A 24,529-nucleotide genomic window follows, 5' to 3' on the forward strand; every position below is an offset into this window, starting at 1 on the left:
ATGTGAACTGATTAAGAAGTCGGATAAAACGTTGATCCTCTATATGCTATGAGACTAACTTTGGGTATAGGTATTTGTTCATTATTTCGTGAACACATTTGTTGCGATGCAATATATCAAAAGTATCACGTTAATACTGCCCCGATTGAATTATCATTAAATTCATAACTTTTTTTTTCAGTATTTCGGTACAAATAAGGTTTATCACAGTTTTGTGTTGCTGTGACAGTGATCCCTTACCCGGCCATGTAGGCTAGCTGCAGTTAGCCCCCAGTACCTAAGGCAGACGCAGGTCCCTTTGCTAAGGTCACACACCGTATATATATATATAGTGAGTGAGGTCGGCTGAGCAGACGTTTAATATGATATCTCTAGTTTAAGCTACAGCCGATAACGAACATTTTTGGAAAACGTTAACGTTCTAAATCAGGACAAATCGTGACCACTATTACTATCACTTCCCTCCGAAAAAAAAAACACCTCTGCTTGAAGAATGTGGACTCATTCAGAAGACCGTAACATAATCCCACATCCTACCCTGACGCTTCACTTCCGGGTTACTTAACTTCCTTAAAAGTAACTCCAATGGCGGCTGTAGAGAAAAGTGTGGTGTCAGAAACCTTCCAGGGAAAAAATGACCCTTCACTGCAACGGAAACACACGGAGGGTACTACGGATGGATCAGCGGTGCTGTCCCGGTACCTTAGCTCTCCTTGTGCCGCTGAGGCCCAGGGAACCGTCCGATTCAACCCTCGTACGAGCTACGCTGTAGTCGCAGGTATGTTAACACTGGAACAGAACAGAACAGAACACAACAAAACACACACAACAGTACATAACACAGTACAACGCAACACACAGTAAAATTGGTGCAAATGTCGTGTGTATGATACATGTCATACATGTTTTCAAATCGCCTGACCTTGCAACACTGATTCGGGCGTATTGTCTTAACATTTCACAGGATGTGAAAGTAGACATAACAAACAACGGTTTTTCCACTGCTTCCAAGGACAGTCACAGTTTGCATAGCAAGAACCGCTGATGGTTAAGCTGGGGAAGAGACAAGACGGCACACACTTACTTAACTGTTACAATGCATCAAAAACTTTTATTAAAGAACGACAAACTATCGCTAGACTCAATAGAAATGCTATCTCATGTTGCTACAGTGAAGTACGTTGAGGCGGCATTCATTCATTTGCTTGCTTGCTTGTTCGTTCATTCATTCATTCATTCTCATCCTTCGGCCCCTTCTTCCCTCTCTCCGGTCCCCCTTCCCTTCTTTCAATCCCCCTCCTGTGGGTGTTCTGCAGGAGTTGGGAGACAGCTATGTCCGGAGGCTGGGGTGACGGACTTAGGGTCCACCGCTGACGGAGATGCTGCCATCATCAGTAGTATTCTAACAGGAACATTCCAGATTCCCAAAGTAAGTACCATGTTTTTTGTGTGCTTGACGATATGCTGTGCTCTGTGAATATTGTATTGTATGTGTTATTTGTATGTGTACCCATGGCCTCCCTGAAAAGCAGTGCTAGTCACTGATGTGAGCTTACCCTGGTAAAAGAATACAGAAAGAAGTAATTATAAATAGACTAGAGTTCGGCGACCTCATACCTCCATGAATATTTAGAGCTTTTGTTAATTTCATGCAAATGATTTAACATTTACATGATTTCTGCATGGTGTTGTTCATCATTGAATAACGTACTTTACACATGTCACAAGTAAAATTCCCAATTCAGATCATTAATCATTAAGTTGTTTTGCAATTTTTGCATAACTTATGCAAATAAGTTCATCATTTGCATATTTGTTATCTGCATATGTTCCACCGATTATAATTACATTTATCGAAGACCAGTTATTGCAAACAATGGAATTATACAATTTCCTCATTAATTATGCAAATTAAGTCCTTATTTGCATAAAATGCATATCATTATGAACACCTTTGCCCAAGCTACCTGCATGCCTAAAATGATGCCAATCCGTCGTTCCTTTCTGCAGTTATCCTCTTTGGAATGTTTTGACAAAAATGCCCCTGCAGTTCCACAATTAAATGTTAGGGGGCTGAAACTTGATCCAATTTGTCATGGCACTAAAATCTACCTACCACCTAAATGTCAAGACCATAGCATGTCTGAAACAAGAGATACATTGAAAAAACTGCTATTATAGAGTATTCTCATTAATTATGCAAATGTATTCCTATTTTGCATAATTAGTATTTTATCGTGTACAACATTGTCTAAGGTACCTACATACCAAAAATCATGACAATCCGTTGTTCCCTTCTTGAGTTATCCTCTTCAGAAGTTTTTGACAAAAATGCCCCTGCTATCCCAAAACTAGACGCTAGGGGGCCCAAACTTATGTCATTTCTTCCTGAGCACAAGAGCTATCTAACACTCAAAAATCGTGACCATAGCATGTTCAGAACATTGAGATGGCAAAACCGGAAGTTGCGCTGCAGTACCAAGGGGAGCCGCTAGGGGGCCCAAAATCTAATCATTTTTAGCTTTCATCACACACTACCAACACACCAAGTATGAAACCAATCCACCCAGCCGTTCTTGAGTTATCTTGTTTACACACACACACACAAACACACAGACAGACAGACAGACACACAAACGCAGGGTAAAATATAACCTCCATGACATTTCATGGAGGTAATAAGTACACGCAGCGTTAGGATTCTACACCATATTGTACGCAACCTTTCCCGATAATCGACTTTAACACAACACCCATCTTTAGCGAGGTTTATATCATTCATAAGCTTCGCCGCACTCTGGCACTCTATTATCATTTTAGGCCAGTGGAAGAATGTCCGTTTCTCTACATCCATTCCCGTTACAAGACGTACGCATGTATACCTGTAATTTGTTCACTTGATAATTTTCAACTTTGAATAGGGTATGTATCGATATGTAAACTTTGACTTTTGATGTACTCAGACAATCAGCAAATGTCAAACACACTTCATGCTATTCTATTTCCCCCTATTAGAAACACGTCACCGTTTTGAACAGCCGTACCGAACATGCAACATCCGGCGCCATCAAGACATCTCTCTGTAACGACTCTGCCAAAGTTGGAGAAAACGGTGTCCTTGTTTTCTACTTCTCTGGACATTGTATGCTGACCAAACATGGCGACAGACTCTTCCTAGCACCGGCCGACTTCAGACGTACTATAAACACTGTGATAACCCCTATAGACATCATTAAGGCTGTTGAAAAATGCACAGGGTACATAATACTTGTCCTCGACTGCTGTTATGCAGGACTGTTTGCTGAACGCTTAATAACTGAAGCGGAGGCAAGTGGGCTGAAAGTCTGTGTGTTGGCTTCTTGCACGGGTGAGGAAAAATCTCTATCGCATACTGAGCTTGGTAACGGATTCTTTACGTACTTCTTGGCTTGTTTTCTGCGCGGAGTTGACGAGAACTGGACCGAAGGCATGACGTCTGAGTTCCCGGTGGAAGGCAGCGTTCAGTACTGCCGTCCTCTGTGCGAGGCGATGCTCTCTTTAATGAGGTAACGTTGCATAGTAAAAAGTATTTTCTTTGCTGTAAACACAGATGCAAACATGCTTTTGTGTACTAAACATTTCTACCTATTGTACCGGCGATACATTGTTGGCTGGGGAGCAACAGCTACTTACCAGAATACCATGATAACTATATTTGCACGACATGATAAGGGTTGTCATAAAGGTATGGCATCATTTCACCAGCCCAGTAGAAAACAGATTGAATCAAGTCTCTCTTGGGAACATATCATCATCATGAGATAATCACAAGTATCAAACAATACGCAGTGCACTTGGCTTAAACATACACTTATAGATAATACTCACCATTTATCAACGGTTATGTCAGAAGATATGCGTGGAAGCTGCAGTTATAGACAGTTGACTTAAAATTTCTCTCTACTATATACAGACCCGGTTACGGCGACTGCGCCAACATGACACCAACAGTAGCGTTCAGCAGTCTCGCCACAATACAGATGTACCTGGCCTCCCCTGGGGAAGATGTGGTAGACGGGCAGCAGGTACGTCTGTAAGTCAACATAGTCTCCAAGCAGACCCATCGGTACCTTAGAGATAATATATCAAAGCTGGCAAAGAGTATAGCCGGCCAAAGGGAGATAGCCGGCTAAGGGAGTCAAACGGGCACCTGGTGCCGCTATACTAAGTCCATGGCCAGCTTTGATACTATTTCTAAGGCACCGTTGGGTCTGCTTGGAGACTAAGTCAACAGGCGTGTTCTTGTATCTAAGGATATTTAAACCCCTTTAGCTTTGCGAAATCCAACGATATTGCATACACGAGGGCAGTATGTAAAAGAATTTTGAAAAAGTAAAAAGTAGGATATAGAAGAGAACAAAAGACGTAAAACGTAAAAATGATTAATCATGAGCACAATGTTTGCATGTTTCTAGATACAAAAGTGTATTTTTCGTTTCAACGAACAGTCTGGCCGGGCCCCAAGTAGGAAATGTGACCTAAGCATAACACATCTGGCTTTTATGAAAATGTAAAAGAATGCTTACCATAACTAATGTTAGAAACCATGTATGATTGCAATGTAGGGGATGGTATTTTGGCTTTGCTTGACTTACAATAATAAGAAAATTGATATTGTTCAGGTAATTTCCAACATCAATTTAATGAAATGCCATGCTGTGCCTTAAAAAATGAAGTAATTTTTCCATGATTTAAGAATTTTATCTCGTCTTAACACTTAGTCTCGTCAATATTTCGCGTTGAAATACCTCACGCACACCAAGAAAGAAGGAAGACGCTGTGACCTCCCGGAAGTTCCTCAGTCCGTCAGACGATGGTTGGCCGAAGACGCGTCCGAGGCGCTCCGACGGTTACACCGCGCATGCGCCTTGGGTAAAGAGGAGGTGTACGTCACCGCTATGGGGATGACGTCACAGTCCATGGCACAGATCATGTTTGAGGACAGTGACAGTTCGACTTCAAACAGATCAGTCATTTTGCAAGTAAGAACATTTCTGGTGAATGGTCTCTCTTCTTACGATCTGCGCATCTTTATATTATATACATCTCTATATCTCAAATATTACATGTATATAGTGCTGTCTCCTTGTACAATCATCTATTTCATGCATGTATAAAAATCTTCATTCGCTGCTTTATGAAGATATATGTTCACAACTATATATTTGAGTATACTCTGAAAACGTTTCATTTTTCTAAACGTTTGATATGTACTTTCTGCTTACAATAGGTTAACACATTTTTATGTTTTTATCTCAAGATTTGGCAATGGACATAGCAAAGATGTCTAACCTTGAGATTGATGGAAACCTGTTATTTATTTTCCCCAGCCGGACCTGTTCATATTCTGCTTCTTCCGCCTGTCGGAAGTTTTAATTCAGATAGACCCGGACCTGGTTCCTGATCTGTGCTATATGGAGCACTGTTTGGAGCATTACATGAAAAAGGTACATCTTCAGATGTTCGCAGTGGTTTTGTCTTCTCTTTCCGACGAAATAAATAATAAATCTTTATCATACAGAGATTATGAGAAAGACAAAAAATAATGTTATCGAGAGGCGTTCTACAAATTATTGAACTTCCTTCGTCCTCGCCCGTCTTCTGTTTTCCTCAGCACTTTGAATGGAAATCGAAATTTGTCATTTCGGCTGGACCAAGAACATTTAAGATCGTTATATGAAGTCATTGGCTGGACAAAACACAAGTAGTAACGGTTCCGAATCGCAAATGTACCATTCATTCGAGTTTGAATTTCACTGCTAAACGATCCACGTTTAAGATAACCCCTGACATGTCAAGTACAAAGTATATGTGATGTTTCGTATATTCAATTCAAGTTTGTTGAGGTTTAAAGATTGAGTGCAGCGCCATTTTGTTTCATTGAACAAACCTTTTTAACAAAGTATAGAACACTGTGTCAATAAGCCAGAGGCAATTAACTTGTAAATGGTTCATAGTGTAACGTAACAAAACCCCACGTCTACCATAGGTGCACGATCTGACACAAGCAGACGTAGAGGGGGAGGAGTTTCGGGATCTCATCAGCTTACTCACCCGTGTCGTGAGTGACCTGAACAGCCAGGGGGCGCCTTTGGTCAGGGCGCGGAGGACGCCGGTCAAGACGGGGGCAGATACAGTTGACGGACATGCAGAAAACCCTACGGTAATGTCAGATAGCGTTAGTTTTTTGCCAGATAATATTTACCCTCCATCCTTAAAAGGAGCTCATGGCTAGGAGCCTATGACCACCGGTAAAGCACAACAAGATACAGTAAATGCTAGGTTAAATGAGAAGTTACAAACTCTACTATATAAATATCTACTTGCCAATGGATATTGCTGGTAAATTGCATCATTGGGAGGGCAGTTTGCAATAACTTCTACACTCTTGCATTGAAATGATTTCATTATCTTTGTGCCAGCAGAATTGTCTCAATTTATGATTTTTGTATCTGTGTTTCCTCTGGGACAGGTGGAGGACATCATAAGGAGTCTCCCTCCATCTGAAGTGGGAAGGATCTATGCAGTGGAACTTCTGGAAGATTGATACATTATAACAAATATGTAGTACCAGTAACCACATATCTTATCACCATCACATTTCCTTTTAGAATTAAACAATGAAATCGTGAGCATTATCTACAGGACAGGCTTTGGAGGAGCCTTCTAAATTTGATATCTTTTGGGCGTAGTTTGTTCACAGCTAAATAACGTTACATATAAAACCTTGCATGTTTAGGATTTTACATCTATTTTTGCATTTTGCGACTTGCAGTCGCAAAATGCCTTCTATCCATAGTAGTCGCCGTTGTGATGGAGTGATGTTGAGATGAACGGACCTGTTCAATCCATGCCAAACATTTCTATACCTGTTAAAACAGGCATTTCTTCAACATGTTCGCACTGGCGCAGTGGTTAAAGTTTACGCATTCTAAACCATCTAAACCAATGCACCCGGTTCGAATCCGGGGAGGTAGATTTTTTTTTTTTTTCTTTTTTACATCCATTAAAATACTAATTTTTACATCCATTTGGCCACACCAATTTATTTCTTTGGTTAACGGATTCGCCGCTTCGTTTTTTTGCCGAATAGAAATAGAAATTAAAAAAAAAAACTTAAAAATGCCCCGCAACAGAGCTCACTCAAAAACAGGCAGTGTAGTGAAATTTGCTGCAGTTCACGCAAATTTTAACAGGTGGCGTCTAGATCTAGATTCAGGCACATATGTGAATCTCTCCATGCGCCAATATCAGGTTTAGTTACTCTGTTCTATTTATATGACATTCTAATAACTAGAAAAAAACGTTCACACACGCAAACATTGGCAAAATGCCAGCTTTTTTAAAAGCACTTGTTTTAATGATATTGATAACAAAATAAGATGGTCAAAAGTATTATCATACTTTATGTGATCATGATTGTGTTAGTAGATACTTGTACACATGGCTTGGCAATTTAGCTATATTGTACAGGTATATATAATCTGGTGCAAAAATAAATCATTTTTGTTGTATAAACTTTCATATCATATCTTTGTTAATGTTACTGGCTAAAATTACATGTACTAAGAAGGGGTGTCTACTATCTATTTGATAACTCTGAAGACCCCTTAACACATGAGGTGTAGACTGTTATGCACAGTATGCAACATTACGATTGTTAGAAAAATAATCATTACATCTTAAGAATTATCACCATATTGCAAATAATATGCTTGACACTATGCAAAGTTGTCATAATGTGCAGAGTTGTCATGGTGTGCTGCTTATACCCATATTTGGCACTTGATACATACATACTGACAATAGGCCTATGGACTAGTCCATTGAGAAAGGGAGTGTTCCCATGTTCCCCATTTCACAAAATGAACTTTTAACTGAAATACCACTAGTTTGAGCTTGGAACATGAGGCTCTAAAGCTAAGTTTAAACTTTAGGTATAACATAACATAATATAACAATTAAACTACACGCGACTACTAAAACGGTCAATGTGCATCAATGAAAATAAAAAGTTAAGAGATACATTTGACATACAAATGTAAATGTACAACATCAAAGTTGGAATCAATAGACAACTGCAGACTCTACATCATCTGTATCAGATAGAAGAAACTGATTAAAAGCACAAATCAAATAAAACACAATAATGTGCTAAAATCAAGAACAAATTGTTTAGCACGAATGGTTAAAAGCCCTAGAACATATGAATCACTATTCACGAATCTAAAAAAAAAGGAAATCTAAATGAATGAATCTAAAAAGGAAAAACTACGAGACAAATTCTGACAATTGAATCTCAAATCTTTGTAAAGTTTTCCTACATCGTACATTTGTAAACTAAAAATGAGCTTAAGACTATCTGAGTATCTGTTATACTAGTACTTTGCACTTCTTCCTGCCCTTGTCCAAGTGTTGGATGATGGCCTTTAATTGTAAATAATGAAGCTACATGTATGATAAGTTTCGCTGCAACTTTCCCTACAACTTGTGGATTCCATTGACTGTAATTTCTTTCCTTTCTTCCTGCCCATGTCCAAGTGTTGAATGATGGCCTATAATATTGTAAATAATGAAGCTACATGTATGATACATTTCCCTGCAACTTTTCCAACAACTTGTAGACTACAGACATTGACTGTTATTTCCTTCATTTTTTCCTGCCCTTGTCCAGATAATGGATGGTTATTTCTTTCGTTTCTTCCTGCCCTTGTCCAGATGTTGGATGACGGCCTGTGCATCCTCCTCTCTCTCCCGCATCCTTCTGTCCATCTCCTCAAACTGTCGTCTCAGCTGGGAGCGCACACGCGCCGACTCCTCACGCTCTCGCTCCTACCACATGCAAACAATTGTTATAGTACACTTTAAGAACAAACTAAAGAGACGATACTAATTTCTGTTATTGAATCTTCAGCTGACGCAAAATACAAGACGTTTAAGACAATTAGAAAACATAATTTACTTAAAGTTGTAACTACATGTATCAAACAATAATGCAAAAACTTTTGGTCAGTTTGAATATGGAAAACAATAGGAGTGTGGGCAATGCTACATGTAGTTTAGAGTCAACTCTTCTAAGTTATGATGAGAAAAAGATGTCGCTGTACATTTAGCCATGTTGAAAATGAAATACAAGGTGTAAAATTATTTAGTTTTTTAAGATGTTCAGTGTTTTGAACATTCAGAGTGACCCGTTAATATACGAGGGGCGTGCAATAAGTAATGGTCCTGACCCACTTCCAGTTGTCTGATCTAAATGAAATTTTGTATGTGTAATAATTCATATCTCTATGGGTTATGTTGCAAAAGACAGCTCTGAACTAATTGTGGTTTCTGATTTACTGGTGTTTGAACTTAGTCAGGTGCGAAATGGACCAGGTGTGAAATGGAACCAGTTGAGTGTCGCGCAGTGATCCGGTTTTTGTATTTGAAAGGACGCACACCAAAGAAGACTTTTGATGAAATAAATGAAACTTATGGTGATGATGCCCCATCATATGACCTTGTAAAACGCTGGCATCCTGAATTCAAACGTGGCTGGAAGTCTGTGGAAACAGCTCCCAGACCTGGTCGTCCCTCTTGTGCCATTGATGAGGCATCAGTTGGAGGACCAACCTGGGGTGTCCTACAAAATCGGTGTCCAGAGCTGCATCAAACGATGGGAGAAATGCATAACTCTGGGTGATTCCTATGAAGAGAAAGACTAATAACTGTGCCAAGTTTCATTAATCTCCTGCTATGGGAAATGGGTCAGGACCATTACTAATTGCACGCCCCTCGTATCATGATACAGTCATCTTACTTTGAGGAACACAATGAAGGAGAAACACTTCTCACCAGTCTGCCCAGCTTACTCCTGAAGTCCCTTTCCTCTGCCTCTGCCTTGGCCTGTCTCCTTTCTGCTTGTGCCTTAACATGTGGACAAGGATATGAAATACATTTACAAACTGTAAGTGAATGTTATTAGTAAAGATGCAGAAAAAGAAAAGATTCATATTACTAAGAAGTATAAGTCAATGGGAAATGAATCTATTTGATGGATAACTCTCAAAACCACAAAGGATTTTCCTTGCAATCGGTAGGCTGTGAGTTCAATCCTTGGGTAATTCATACCAAAGACCTTAAGATGGAACATGTACTGCTTTCTCTGCTAAGAACTTGGCATTTGTGAAAGAGTATGGGAGTTAAGCACACACCACTACCAGAGCCCTGCTGTAATGATTGCATAAAGTCATCATGATGGAGATCGGTACCTCAATAGGCACCATGTATAGTGTGAAAGGACTTAACTTTTGAAGCAAGTCTTAAGAGAAGCAAGAATATTTTCTCAAAGAGGCAACAATCAGCAGATTTTCTTTGATGTACAATGTAGTACCTGTCTCCTCCTACCTTCCTCCTCACAGAAGCAGCTATGGCTCCATAGTCACCATGTACATGTAAAACTATATAGAGGAACTTTAAATTCTAAGTTGCCAGTGCCCAAGTCTTGATAGAAGCAAGAACATCTTCTTAAACAGGCAAAAATTTGCAAACTTAGTACCTGTCTCCTCCTGACTTCCTCCTCACAGAAGTAGCGAGGACACCGCCTGCTGGACCGGTTGTGCCCCTGCTGACCACAGGCTCCGCACGTGGTGGTGTTCTGTCGGGGGGTACCGGCCTGGGCACCATCAGAAGTACTAGGGGTACCACTACATGCAGGGGTATCACTTCTATCACTTGTGCTTGGTCTGGATGTAGATGCCGAGCTCGAAGAAGGTCCCTGCAGTGGGTGAAGATATAAAACACAAGCGTGCAAACATTACAACAATTACGCATGTCTGAGATTTGACAGCAACAAATCTCACTGTTTCTCTAAGATTTGTTCTATCACAAAATTAGTAGCTTTTTAAGATCTAGGGGGCCTCCATGCTATATAAATTCTGAAAACCACAAATTTCCTGTAGCACTTCCCAAATGAGTACCATTCAATGTTTACAGTAGATTTAGTCATGACGCTAAAGTAAAAGCGTCATGACTACATATACTGTTATGTGTAAAATTGAACTTACCAATAATTCTTTTATGAAGTCAAAGTCACCTCAAGTTGTTTTGCTGAACATGGCTTCTAATGATTGTACAATGTGATCAACGTTTATAAAGATTCGATTTCCAAAAAAGGCAGGTACACAATGAACGATTCTACAGAACACACAGTCATTGAATTTTGAATCGTGTGGCTTACTTGGTGTGTTGGTGGTGTCCATGTGGCATTTGAAGTACCAGGGTTGGCATCATGTGGTGGCAACCTAGACATTTGTTTTCATAAAAAGGACATGAAAATGTATCAAGTGATTGTGAACCTGATTCTGGAAAACATTGACCACAACAGGTGTTGAATGGACATCTAGAGCTGCTGGGCTTAGGATAACATTATATAATGTAAGACAAGAATGTCTTCAAAAAGAAAATCTATGTTTCAATGTTTCCAAATTTAGTTAATTGGAGTTTCATTAAAGCTATATAATAATTATAGCTTTCTTGTACAGAGGACTAAAATGTGTGCAAGAGAGCAGAATCTAAGGGAGTTTTCTCTACCTACCCTGGTGGGATGTCAGGAAGGTCATCATCATCATCATCATCCATGGTGAAGGTTTCAGCAGCAGGGGGCCCTGATGCATACTGGGATACACGACAAGGGCTTGATGCTGGCGTTGATTTGGAGGCAGCTGCTGCAGGTTGAAACAAGTGGTGACTGGGTTAGCAAATGATTTTCAAATTCTTCTAATAAGATCACATATTCTAATTCAATACACAATATACATGTATCACCTAGCTAAGGTGAATGATTGCATTCATGCTTCGGGTCGAGGACCTTAAGAACGCTATGGGGGACAGAGAAGTCTGGAAGGAGAGTTCAGTTCAGTTCAGTTCAGTTCACCTTTATTTATACTGATAAGCCCTATCGGCCAACATGTAGGCCGTTCTTCCTAGGGGACCAGTTAAGGACCAGTTGAGGGGAGGTGTCACGGGAGAAAATAAATAGATAAACAAAATAGACATTAATACAGTTATTTACACTAGATACAATCATAATATCAAATTCAAACTCATAATATCGATATCCGCTAGCAGTTCGAAATTAATCCATGTCGGAAGGCTCGCAAAGAGGGAGAATTCCGTACATCTTCTGGGATGACGTTCCAGACTGCCGGACCCGCCACCGCTAACGACCTCCTCACACACTCCCTGCTCACACGGGGCGCAATCAACTTCAGGGTTGAAGATTGTCTGGTAGCTCTAGCTGCGTTTTCGCGGCATGTCATAAAAAGTTCACCCATGTGGGCTGGTAGCATGTTGTTAAGCGACTTGTACACTACCAGGAGCTTATGCATTTTGTGTATGGATTGTATATCTTTCCACCCAAGGAGATGGTGCACTACAGTAGTTGGAGTTCTGGACTGAACACCCAGAATAAGTTTACCCACTCTGTTTTGCATCCTCTGCAGTCTTTGGATTTGCACTGTACTGGCTCCATCCCACACTGAGGAACAATAGGTAATGTGAGGTAGAAAAATGGTTTCATACATTGTTAAGAGTGCTGCCTTTGTCACAAGTGGGCGGACTTGTCGCATCATGTTAAGTGCACGCTTCAGTTTGCTTAACACGGTCTCTACATGCATGTCCCATTTAAGTTCTTTATCCACAGTAACACCTAGATACTTATATGCTGGGACTACGTTCAACATGTCATTGTTTATGTGAACGGACAATTTGTGTGTGTTCAAGAGCCGTTTGTTGGTTCCAATGAGCATTGCTTTGCATTTGTTTGCATTTATTGATAGGCTATTGGCAACAAACCAGTTTGACAGTCTGTCTAGGTCAGATTGTAAAGCAAGTTGAACACTTGCTAAGTCAGGATGACTAACATAAAGTATAGTGTCATCAGCATATAAAGCAATATGGCATTTACATACACAGTTGGGCATATCGTTCACATAAATTAGATATAACAGAGGGCCTAGTATAGAGCCCTGGGGGACTCCATAATTAACTGTACAAAAATCTGATGTATGACCATTGACTGAAGTGCAGTGGGATCGCCCAGACAGATAGGACTGGAACCACTTAGCGGACTGACCAATTATACCATAGGCTGACAATTTTTGCATAAGGATACTATGATCTATGGTATCGAAGGCCTTGGACAGGTCAATAAAAATTGCACCTGTGATGTTTCCATTGTCAATTGCCTTATACCACTCCTCAGTAACAAGGTGTAGGGCAGTTTCAGTCGAATGTTTCCGACGGAAACCAGATTGTCTGTCAGACAGCAGGTTATTTTCCGTCAAAAACTGATAAACTTGTATGTGAACTGCACGTTCAAGGATCTTAGAGACTGCCGGTAGGATACTGACCGGTCTATAATTACCCGCCTCCGTTCTGTCCCCAGCCTTGAAGATTGGCACAATCCGTGCTTTTTTCCAGTCTGTGGGAAATTCTGAGGTTAACAAGGACAAATTCATAATGGAAGTTAATGATGGTGCAATGACAGGAGCAGCTGCTCTAAGCAGGCGACAGTTTAGCCCATCCAGCCCACTGGCTTTGTTGACTTTCATGGTTAGGAGTTCATTCAAGACAAATGATTCAGAGATGGGTTGGAAACTAAACATAACCTTACTGTGTTGCAGAAACTGCAAAGGGTGAAAGAGAGACGTGCATCTCTGTATCATAGCAGCTAATTTGCCTGCTGCATGGCCAAAAAAGGAGTTAAGTTCTCTGGCTATAGCAGAGGGTGAAGACTCTACTTTACCATCACTGTTTACCAAGCTGGGTATCTCAGAGGACTTCTGGCTTCCAGTCAACCTATGGGGAGGGTGGACTTGGTCCGGGCAAACAGCCCGCGATGATGATGATTAACAGATAGCATATGTAATTCACTATATTCACTTTACTGTGGAAGAACATGGCATTTGTGATTTCTATGATCACATAATTAACTTAAAATAGAATGCTACAGGTGACCGAAACCTCTGAAAAAAGAGGGTGAACTGAACTTGGGCAACATGCCCGAAGCGATGAATGAAAGAACCATACAATATCCTTCCAGCTAGCTGAGTAGAATCATAGTGTTTATAGAAGGCATGCATTATTATAGTAACACATTGTACCTGTTGCTCCTACTGAAGATGTCCTGTAGTGTTGTGCTTGGAGCCTTCTATAGTCTTCCAGCTGAGTATGGAAGTACACAATGTCATGTATATACAGGAGCTATAATTTTCATACTACATGTAGCAAGTTAAACTTAAAGATATGACAAACATTCATGATATACTTCTTTGTCAATGGAAACATCTCCATATGCTTGAAATTCAGTTTGACAGCTATTTCATAAAATGAACAAAGGCTTTTAAACTAAAAATTGAATATTTATAATATTGTTTACCTGTTGTGCAGACCTCGCCCTCTCTCTTCTCCTTTCTCTGAACACAGCAGGGCCTTCACTGGTTTCAGAGGAGCTACTGTTGGGAGTTAACCCTCTCTTCAAATTTGGACTACCGACAGCACTGCTGTTACTGCTAGTGCCTGATCCTTTGGAATTCAACTCCTCGCTGAGTTTCCTAGCCAGTTCCAAGTCTTTCTCATATTGCGTCTGTGAAGAGTTTTTCTCTTTCTCCAGTTGCCTAGCTAATGCTAAGTCCCTTTCATAATCAACGTCAACTTTGATTCTTTTTGGAGAGTTCACCACTTCTGCAGGTTTTCCGTTCAATTCCGCTTCTAGCTGTCTAGCTAGTTTAAGATCCTTCTCGTAATGAAGATCGAGTTTTCTCTTTGCGTTGGATGACTTTACGCCTCCTAAGACTTTCACTGCTTCTGTAGATTTGCTGTTTTCAGGTTGTAAGGCTTCCTGGTTCATATCTTCCTGTAGTTTCCTTGCAAGTTCCAAGTCTTTATCATTACTGCATTGCTCTTTCATTTCCTCCTTTTTTACTTGGGAGGTATCCATCTCGCTTAACTTTGAGTTCAAATCTTCCTGTAGCTTTTTTGCAAGCTCAAAGTCTTTATCATGACTGCATTGCTCATCCATTCTCTCCTCTTTTACTCTGGAAGTGTCCATCTCACTTAACTTAGAGCAAGAGCGATCACAGTCGACTTTCTCTTGGAAGGCCACTCTCACAGCGAGCTCAAAATCCTTTTGAAGATTTTGCTTAGTGTCTTTGTCTTTTTGAGACATAGGTAGGTTCTTTCCACCACAGTTACCTGCTATGGAAGCTGTGGAACTGTTTTCCTTTTCACTGAGCTTCAGTGCAAGGCATAGATCCTGGTCTGTGTCATCGATTTGAGATTCAAAATCCTGGAAATCTTGTAAACTCTCATTACGGTTTAGAGTACCAGTGTTCCCACTTAGGGAGGCTGCTAGTTCTTTCAGCTTATTTTCATTGTCTTCCGGACTGTCGCTTTTTTGTCTGCTTGGCTGTAAAGCTTGACCAAAGTTTTCTTCAATAAATTCCTCTTCCTGAACACTGTTTTCCACAAAGGAGAAAGGTTTGTCTTGTAGCACTTGTTCAGTAGATATTGCACAGGACAAAATGTCAGAATTGTTCTGGCCACTCGCATTTCTGCCTTGTCTTCCTTTATTGCTAACTTTCTCAGAATCCTTAACACTAGTGTTAGTGACTGTGTGGTTGTTGCTTTGTTGGCCCTGTGATGCTTTCTGTCGTATCAACTCCTCATCCTGTTTCTGAGAAGCTATGAACTCGTCTTTACTTAACTTGAGAGCTAATGCCAAGTCCGGATCAAGCTCTTCCTCCACACCAGTATCATTTTCCAAACATGGCTCATCTTCTCTTTTTACTTTGGAAATGTTTGGTTTATCTACTGCATGGGTAGCGGCAGGGCTAGCGTTACTTTTGGCCTTACTTCTTGTGACTCTTTTTTCTACACATGCCTCTGCATATCGTTTTTGGGCCATTTTTGCCTCTTCCTGGCTTAGTCTGATGGCCAGGGCCAAGTCAGGGTCCATTTCCACATTTTCAGTAGTTGAGTCCTCTTTCTCCTTGTTACATGTATGACTTCTATCATCACTACTGTTCAACATTTTGTCACTGTTTGAATCAAAAGGCATGGCATCTTGGCCATTTTGGCTTTGGGTGGTAGTGTCTTTGAGCATTCCAAATGGTACATCTACGTCGTTTTTGGACTTTTGCTGCATTTGTTCCAGTTTAGCTCCTCCTTCACAAGTAGATTTCCTTAAATCTAAGGACTTTTCAAACAGCCTTGAATCAGACACATCTGATTCTTTGTTAATTGCACTTTCTTGAGTACTGGTGTCTTCCACATTGAAACCATTGGTTGTACTGATAACTTGTTCAATGGAACAATGCGCTTTCTCACTGTTTGTCTTATTTGGTTTCTCTTTCTCAGTAACATTTGACGACAACTCTTCTTCTTGGGTGTCTGAAGAGCTTGATGTAAGCTCTAGCGCTCTGGCATCTTGTACAGCTTCGTTGCTAGCACCTGTATTCTGCGAATCGTCGCTGATTTCTATAGGATAGTCCTTTTCTTCCACAACTGACTCAACAGTGTCCTGAGAGTCAATGATTTCTATTGGCTCTTCCAGAGAAATGTCTTTACCAGCACTACCTTCAGTTTCAGCGACGGTTTCATTTACTTCCTGTGAATCAATGATTTCTATGGGATCTGTTTCATCTAGACTCTCGGTTGACATGTTGTTAGAGGTGTTTTCGAAGTCTTGCTGTTTGTCAGGAACAATACGGTGCTCCTGCATGGTGGATGTCTGTCTCTCATGTTCCATCAGACTCAAACGAAGAGCTTCTGCTAGCTGATCTTCCTCCTCCCTAAGAAATGAACAAATTTTCAATGTGTTGAAGAACAGTTTCCCAAGGTAAACTAAACTGTCCTTAAATTTAATAACACACAAATATTAGATGTACAATTCTTCTCCACATGAAACTCACAATGAACAGATTAGCTAAAAAGAAGAGCAGTATTACCTGTTAACATCCTCTGTCTTGTCTGCATCACCATACTTTTCTGTTGCTGGAAGGGTCTCTGCTTTGCTCAGCTCCAGGGCCTTAACATGAGAAAGATAAATGCCAAAACTGTCAATGGTAATCAAGAATGGATACGCATTTAGGCAAATATCAGTAAATAGCAAAAGCACTTACATGTACATTTGCATACTTAGTAGATTCTGTTGTATCTTTAGACATGGCTTTAAATTCCTTTTTGTGGGGCATAGGACCTGGTGCGATAGTGCACCTTAAAAATGTAGGTGCACAGGAACAAATTTGGGTGCTAATGTATGAAATATAGTAAAGCAAAAATATGAGACTACAGCAATTCTATGAAGCACTTGTACCTGTTGTATCATGAGGTCCTCATTTTGGGAGTCTGGTGCAAAATCGTCAGTGGAAAGTGATCCTAGCCTTCTACCTTCATCGCCTCCCATCCTTGCATTTACCATACCACCAATGTCTGCTGTGAGGTCAGGCAACGGTGGATCATTGCCCATTTCCACATTGGAACGGTCCTGTTGTCTACCTTGTGAGGGTTTCCTTCTGCCTACAGTAGTGGAACCAGCTACTCTTCTGTTGTTGGGAGGTCTAAGAGAGAAACGAAATAATTTACCTAAGCATATTTCAAGAAATTGGGTGTATCAATCATTATACTAGACAGAAATTTGAAAACATGCGTGCACTGGAAAAAGGAGGCAGCTTGCATTTTACACATACATGTAGTACGCCAAATAGCAATTACTCAAGTATATAGGAGAATTCTTGTACACAACCAGGTTAAATTTACTTGCTTGCGTTTCGGTGTCTATCAGACAGCTTCCTCAGAGCTTCTGACTGGATTTCTGCTTCTCGCCGCCATATGTACATATACTGATATAGCTACTGTAGCTATATCAGTATATGTACAAGAATTCTCCTATATCCTTTATTCTACCAACCTGATGAAACTATTTTTGGAAGCAATTACTCCAGCAACTAGATATACTATTTGGTGTACCTTGCTACCTGGACGTCTAACCTTCATCAACAAATATGAAGTAGAGTACGGCCAAGCTATCTATTCTTGACACAGCTCAATGAATATGCAAATGACATGCTAATACTGGGCACATTGAAAGTAGGTGCAAATCTCCTAAGTCCTGGTGCAGCACTGTGTACGGTATTTGGAATGTAAAAGGTTGCTATATATATTGGTTGTATCACAGGACTGTCCCTTGGATAAATGGAGGCCCTGTGTTTGAGGAAAGCCACAGCTCGAGCACTTATCCAAGTAGGGACCCTTCCCGGTGTGAAAGAGTCAGTTAAATCTGTCTGGAAATGCAGCTTGAACTCTTCAGTACAAACTTGGTGGGTTATGCCATGAGGCAGTTTTCCGCATATGCAATACCAGGGCTCAAAATACCACCTGCATATGCAGGTTAGTATAGTGCAGGTAATATTGGAACTGTGCAGGTATTTCTGGTATCTACCTGCACCTAACCTGCACTGGTCCATGTACTGGGTTTATATGTCATATTTCATGATGGGGACTTTACTGGCTGCACTGTACTGTTGTCACTTATGAAGAATAGAAAGAAATAATGGCAATAGTTTCTGAACATATTCTAGCATGATCAATACTTCCTAAATTCAGAGTGGTGCAGGTAAAATTTGTCTGGTGCAGGTAATTTTCAAAGTTACCTGCACCAGTGCAGGTATGCAGAAGAAAGTATTTCAAGCCCTGAATACAAACATCACTTACAGTTGTGGTGCTCTTCTATTATTTCCTCTGCCTCTTCCCTGTGCTCTTCTCCCTCTGCCTCTCCCTCTGAGAGGAGCACCACCTCTATAGTCACCATCATCATCATCATCATTGTCATCATCATTGTGGTTCAGAAAATTGTCCAAGAAGAGTGCTTCGTTTGGCGCGGCATTGTTGCGGTTTTGTCTGTACATGTTCTCAAGTCGCTGGGTCTCTTCTGGTGTCTCTGTCCTCTTCACATGGCAGCCTAGATGGACCTGAGGTGAAAACATATACTGTATGTCTAGGTGAAAATGTACATGAGCAAGTTACTGTAAATCTTGAAGTATTCGAGGCGGTTTTGTTTTGCTTCCTCTCTACTGTGAAACGATGACACTGCAAATACTGTGTTTTTATACCAAAGTATGGTGAATTGTTTTGATTGCAAACTTAAACTGTGAAAACTTTCTTTTCTGTTCGCTGCATTATGACATGGGCAGGCAGTCTAGCATTGTTTGTCATAAGGACAGACTGTATAAGTGTATAGTACTGACACTATGATTCACTCTTATTCAATGGAAGATTCTTTACTATTTCTCATAAGTGGACTAACAACATCATATTCTGAAGCACAGAATCCCTTACAGTAACAATAGTTGAAGACATATTAATTCTTAAAAGCAATGCAAAAGACACTATTTTTGGCTAAACCTTACCTGAAGCCAAAGCTGCCAGTAGCAGAAGACATCAAAGTGAATCAGTTCTCTCACACTGGCTCCAAGCATGGTGTCCACTATCTCTGTACAGTCATGGAACACAAACAATAAAATATTGATTGCCAATAAAGTACCACTCCTCTTTTCCTGAAATACCTTCCTTGTTGTTAAAATACTACCCCTGGTGTTGGGACAATTTCCTTGGTACTGGAACCAAGATAATTCCCTCATTGCAGAAATGCTGTCCCTGGTCCTAAAATGCTTTCACTGGTGCTGAAGTACTTTCCATGGTATGGAGTGCTTTCCATGGTGCTGGAATACTTTTCCTGGTGCTGAAATGCTTTAACTAGTGCTAAATTGCTTTCTATGGTGTTGAGGTAATTTCCCTGGTGCTGAAATACTTTCTATGGTGCCGGAACACTTCCCTAATGTTGCAATTCTTTCTCTGGTGCTGAAATGATTTCCCTGGTGCTGAAATACTTCTCTTGCTACTGAAATGCTTTCCCTGGTGCTGAAATGATTTCCCTGCTACTGAAATGCTTTCCCTGGTGCTGAAATGATTTCCCTGCTACTGAAATGCTTTCCCTGGTGCTGAAATGATTTCCCTGCTACTGAAATGCTTTCCTTGGTGCTGAAATGCTTTCCCTGGTGCTAAAATGCTTTCCTTAGAACTGAAATGTTTTTTCTGGTACTGAAATACTTTCCTTGGTGCTGAAATGCTTTCATTGGTGCTGAAATACTTTCCCTGGTGCTGAAATGCTTTCCCTGGTGCTGAAATACTTTCCCTGGTGCTGAAATGCTTTCCCTGGTGCTGAAATACTTTCCCTGGTGCTGAAATGCTTTCCCTGGTGCTGAAATACTTTCCCTGGTGCTGGAATACTTTCCCTGGTGCTGAAATACTTTCCCTGGTGCTGAAATACTTTCCCTGGTGCTGAAATACTCTCCTTTGAACTGAAATACTTGCCTTGGACTTGAAATGGTGCTCCTTGGTGCTCTTGTCTGTCACTTGCTGGTCCTATTCTGATCTTTTCTCTTACTTTGTCCCTTCACAATAATTTAATCATAGCAAGTATAAACATACATACATGTAGGAAGGTATTGACATGACATGTGCAAATAAGATAATAAAGGCTTTTGTGTACCTCTGACTGTCCTATTTCCAGCCTGTTGGTTGAGGTACTCTGCCAGGGCCCTGTCCTTAAACTTCTGACTGTTCTGTAACCATTGAAAAACAATAATAGGTATACAGATAACAACAACAGATATTATATATTGTACTCAAGATTCTTTTATAAAAACTATATATATCAACCATCTTCAATTCATTACCTGTTTCGTTCTGGACTGGACCACAATTTTATGAAAATTGCATAATCGAAAGAATCTATAACCCAACATAAAATTGACTAGGAAAACATGCCAAGTAGTAATTGACGTAACAAAAATGTTGGCTCATGTATTGCAACATGTGCAAATGCATATAGGATCTGGTATGTGAATATAGAAGTAACTGTGGTCTGTGACAAACCTTATTGTACACCTCCAGGTCATGTAAGATCAGGAGAGGTCGACTCCCTCGTGACCTCTGGGTGGGGGGAATGTCCGGCAGGTCAGTTTTGGCTGCATCACTGAAGTTGGTCTCATCGTGGAACTCCCTACAAGTATGGCAAAGTCACAAAATGCATTTTATAAAGAGATATCACTTGGTATTGAAAAGATTGTTATTTCTATTTGTCATGCAGTTACATCAGTTACAGATTTAATATTATTTCCAAGCTAACAATAGAATGTATGAAATAGTACCTGAAGACTATGTCTACAAGTTTGTCAGCTGACCACCTGTGGACTCCAAGATAGTCTGCCCTGGGTCTGGCTTCAGGAGCAGCAAAGTTCTTACTACTGGCTCTGGTGGAGTACTCTGCATAGGTTATCAGTCCTCCACTGGTACCTGACAATGCAGGGAAAACAAATTAGACTTCTTTAAATAATGTAAGTTGATTTATTTTTTGTAGGAACTTAAGTTCATTGTTAAAGAAGGAAGGAGGAGTTTTTGCTGTGTTTAAAAGTTTGCAGTCAAAATTATTCTGTAGTATAGCAGTTTATATTGGAAACACATATTTACACAATTCAGCATTATGACTTTGCAGTCACCGCAAAAAAACAACATTGCAAACAATTCATGATTTAAAGCAATATGCTATAAGAAATATGCAATCTCCTAACACCTGAATCTCTCCTAAAAGTTGTTTTTTCACATGCAAAGCGATAAACCAAACAAAGCCCCAAAAGTAGAGGTGACTAGCAGTCTGCTTCACGGTTTAACATGTAGCAAGAGATGCTTTACTTTAGTTAGTGCTTCTCAGGTTTCTCACAGGTGTTTCTTAAGCACCTGTGTGCAGGGCTCGAAATTCATTTTTGGGATTAGGTGCACTGGTGCACCCAGCTGAAAAAATTGGGTGCACCAAAAATTTTTTGGGTGCACCACTTGAATTTAAGTAGAATGTAAAAAAAACCTAGTAACAAAACTCAGTTACAAGCTACCAAATTCTTAAACAAGTAAAAAGACAGACATTTCTATTATCTTTCTAACACTTAGATGTCAAGAATGATGTATACTAGTATACATGATATTTTTCCATACATAAACCTAAGAAAATATTTGGGTGCACCCTGTGAACCCACTGAAAAAAATTGGGTGCACAGTTCCAATTTTGGGTGCACCTAGGTGCACATGCAGCCAGTATTTCGAGCCCTGGTGTGAGACCCTTTTTTACCTGTGTTGTGCATGTCAGCTGCCATGGCTGTGAGCTGCAGCAGCCACTGTGCAGTCTTCAGCCATGTGCCGGTCCTGTTCACCAGGAAACCATCCGTCATCTCTAGGTTCAGCAGCTGGTTCTAAAATATCACAGGAGGGAACAATATAACACTTGTTGTAAACTTTTGGCTAACTGAAAATAACTGCAATAAGACAAAGAGTGGAGAACAATGTAATGTTCTTCTTTAGTCTAAATCCTCCTCTAAAATTTATCTTGTTGGGTTTGACTTTTTTCCAGAACAGTGGAATATGAAAGATTCAACTTATGTAAAACCTACAGGTGTCCAACAACATTCTAGAATATTCTACTGCACAGGCAGTGTTGTAACAGAACATTTAAAAGACTTCATTTGCCTCCTTTGCAGGCCTTCTATAAGATCTTCTTTTTGGGGAAGCATCCAAAAGTGATCTCCCACCCACAATACCGAGCCTAGTCTGGTGATTAAAATCAGTACTCCCCACACAAACTTATGCCTGTGCTCCTAGAAGGCCTGCAAGGATGCTAAGACTCTATCACAAGTATCTGCACACACCTCAAAATACTGTATTTGTTCCTTCGACGGTCGTGCCCTCATATCAGATGGATGTCCTTCCACTAGGTAGAACAAGTCTCTTAACCCACATCTCTGTACAACCGTACATACGGAGAGAAATATTGTTAACTCACGCATGAGATGGTGTATTGTAATACATCTTTTGTTCTGTAAAGAGGGCACAATTCAGCCTTTGGCTGCCACGCCGTTCTGACAAATAAACCATTTGATTGATCGATTGATTTTAAATATATGTGGATTTCTGGACTATGGTTGGTAAAACTGTGTTTCCATGTATCCCACTCGTAGAATACTGTAAATGCAGAAATGTTCGTGGTGGATTAATGTTCGGGGTTTTAGCGGTGACCACTTTACCGCGAACTTAAAACCACCGCGAACATTTTTCTATAATGGTATTAGACTGCAGTCTATGGTGTTACTGCGAACTTAAATCCACCGCGAAAAGTCCCTTTTCCCGCTACCGCGAAATTAAATCCATGCAAACTTAAATGCATTTACAGTAGTAAGAAACAATAAGATTTTAAAACGTTGAAAAATTAACAAATTAAAAGTAGCACCATGTCTGAAGACGACCACAGTTTAAGTACATTAAAAAACATATCAGGTCTTAAGATAGTTGTGGTAATACCATTTCTTCACATGGTCTAGATATACATGTGTGTATCACTGTTCTCAAAGTGCATGTTATTGCATGTGCTGACTGAAAGGGATTTGTATTTGTTAGCCGTGCAGTCTGTACCTTCATGGCCTCCACCTGGTTGCGGAAGCGCCTGGTGCTCAAGCTGTGCTGCAAGTCGTCCCATGTCTTACGTTCAACTATATGCGGCAGCACCTGTCATGGAAACAGAAACAGGGGCATTGAAACTAGCACATCTAGAATGTAGATAGGGATGTTCCTTTAGTGCCTTCAGTCTATGTCATCTAACACTCTGTGGATTTCGACAAGGTGAAGATACTTGATTCCGAAAAGGATTATTTTCTCAGGGGAGTGAAAGAGGCCATTTACCTCAAGCAAGATGGGGGCTGATACCGACTGCCAAGCACTTTTGACCCTTTGCTCACGTCACACTTCTGGTCCAGATGTGTGACCTAGGATCTTGGTCATTTCAACTTGATAAGGATTAAAGGACTGATTGAAAGATTGTGCGTAAGCGCTTTATTTTGTGTACAGATAATAAGGTCTGAAAATTGTAACTTAGACTAGACCTGTTCATCATCTGGGCGCACTGCAGCATAGTCCACTCCAGTTGCGGGGGGGAGCAGGATCCAGAGGAAGTCACCTACAGGAAGGTCTCTGATCTGTGCTGCCACGCCCTGTCTGTGGGCCAGGGCCGTCATCCGCTCACACAGAGGCTCCTTAGAGTCCACCAACAGACAAACTCGTCTAGTACCACACTGGCTTCTGGAAAAACAATAGATGAAAGTCAGGATCAGGTATCAATGCAGTTCTTTGTTGTCATACCTGGGTGGCAATAATGGATTTGGACATTGGAATTGTTGTTATTACCATTTTTTGTTTGAGAACACCACATTTTCTCTTTTTTGCATTGAAACATTGTGTTTTCTCAGGTGCGCGTGATAAAATAAATGAAATACAACACTGTGTATTCCCTCCAGCCTTTGGGCAATCCGACTTGCAAGGGGGCTGGGACCGAGGGTGATGCATAGTG

General features: G+C 40.5%; 2 protein-coding genes across 2 annotated transcripts in view; one reads left to right on the forward strand and one right to left on the reverse strand.

Annotated features, from left to right (window-relative positions):
• Positions 1-350: 350 nt before the first annotated feature.
• On the forward strand, positions 351-6,790 carry LOC118431154. The gene is made up of 8 exons (XM_035842271.1): positions 351-778; positions 1,317-1,429; positions 3,016-3,545; positions 3,953-4,064; positions 4,761-5,021; positions 5,370-5,486; positions 6,029-6,202; positions 6,512-6,790. The coding sequence occupies exons 1-8, from the start codon at positions 586-588 to the stop codon at positions 6,584-6,586; spliced, it is 1,575 nt and encodes a 524-aa protein (XP_035698164.1). The 5' UTR covers positions 351-585; the 3' UTR covers positions 6,587-6,790.
• Positions 6,791-7,398: 608 nt separating this feature from the next.
• LOC118430552 overlaps positions 7,399-24,529 on the reverse strand; it is a 28,674-nt gene continuing 11,543 nt past the window's right edge. Inside the window, exons 12-29 of the mRNA XM_035841486.1 lie at positions 24,066-24,261; positions 23,599-23,691; positions 22,839-22,931; positions 22,265-22,385; positions 21,294-21,438; positions 21,019-21,145; positions 20,633-20,705; positions 19,491-19,573; positions 18,796-19,052; positions 17,399-17,642; positions 17,031-17,110; positions 14,462-16,874; positions 14,187-14,247; positions 11,618-11,747; positions 11,261-11,324; positions 10,580-10,798; positions 9,877-9,948; positions 7,399-8,871 (exon numbers count right to left, since the gene is read on the reverse strand). Of these exons, the coding sequence (XP_035697379.1) occupies positions 8,725-8,871; positions 9,877-9,948; positions 10,580-10,798; positions 11,261-11,324; positions 11,618-11,747; positions 14,187-14,247; positions 14,462-16,874; positions 17,031-17,110; positions 17,399-17,642; positions 18,796-19,052; positions 19,491-19,573; positions 20,633-20,705; positions 21,019-21,145; positions 21,294-21,438; positions 22,265-22,385; positions 22,839-22,931; positions 23,599-23,691; positions 24,066-24,261 (4,618 nt within the window). The 3' untranslated portion in view covers positions 7,399-8,724. The remainder of the gene's footprint in view (positions 8,872-9,876; positions 9,949-10,579; positions 10,799-11,260; positions 11,325-11,617; positions 11,748-14,186; positions 14,248-14,461; positions 16,875-17,030; positions 17,111-17,398; positions 17,643-18,795; positions 19,053-19,490; positions 19,574-20,632; positions 20,706-21,018; positions 21,146-21,293; positions 21,439-22,264; positions 22,386-22,838; positions 22,932-23,598; positions 23,692-24,065; positions 24,262-24,529) is intronic.

Source organism: Branchiostoma floridae, chromosome 14, assembly GCF_000003815.2.
Source record: "Branchiostoma floridae strain S238N-H82 chromosome 14, Bfl_VNyyK, whole genome shotgun sequence".
NCBI lineage: Eukaryota > Metazoa > Chordata > Leptocardii > Amphioxiformes > Branchiostomatidae > Branchiostoma > Branchiostoma floridae.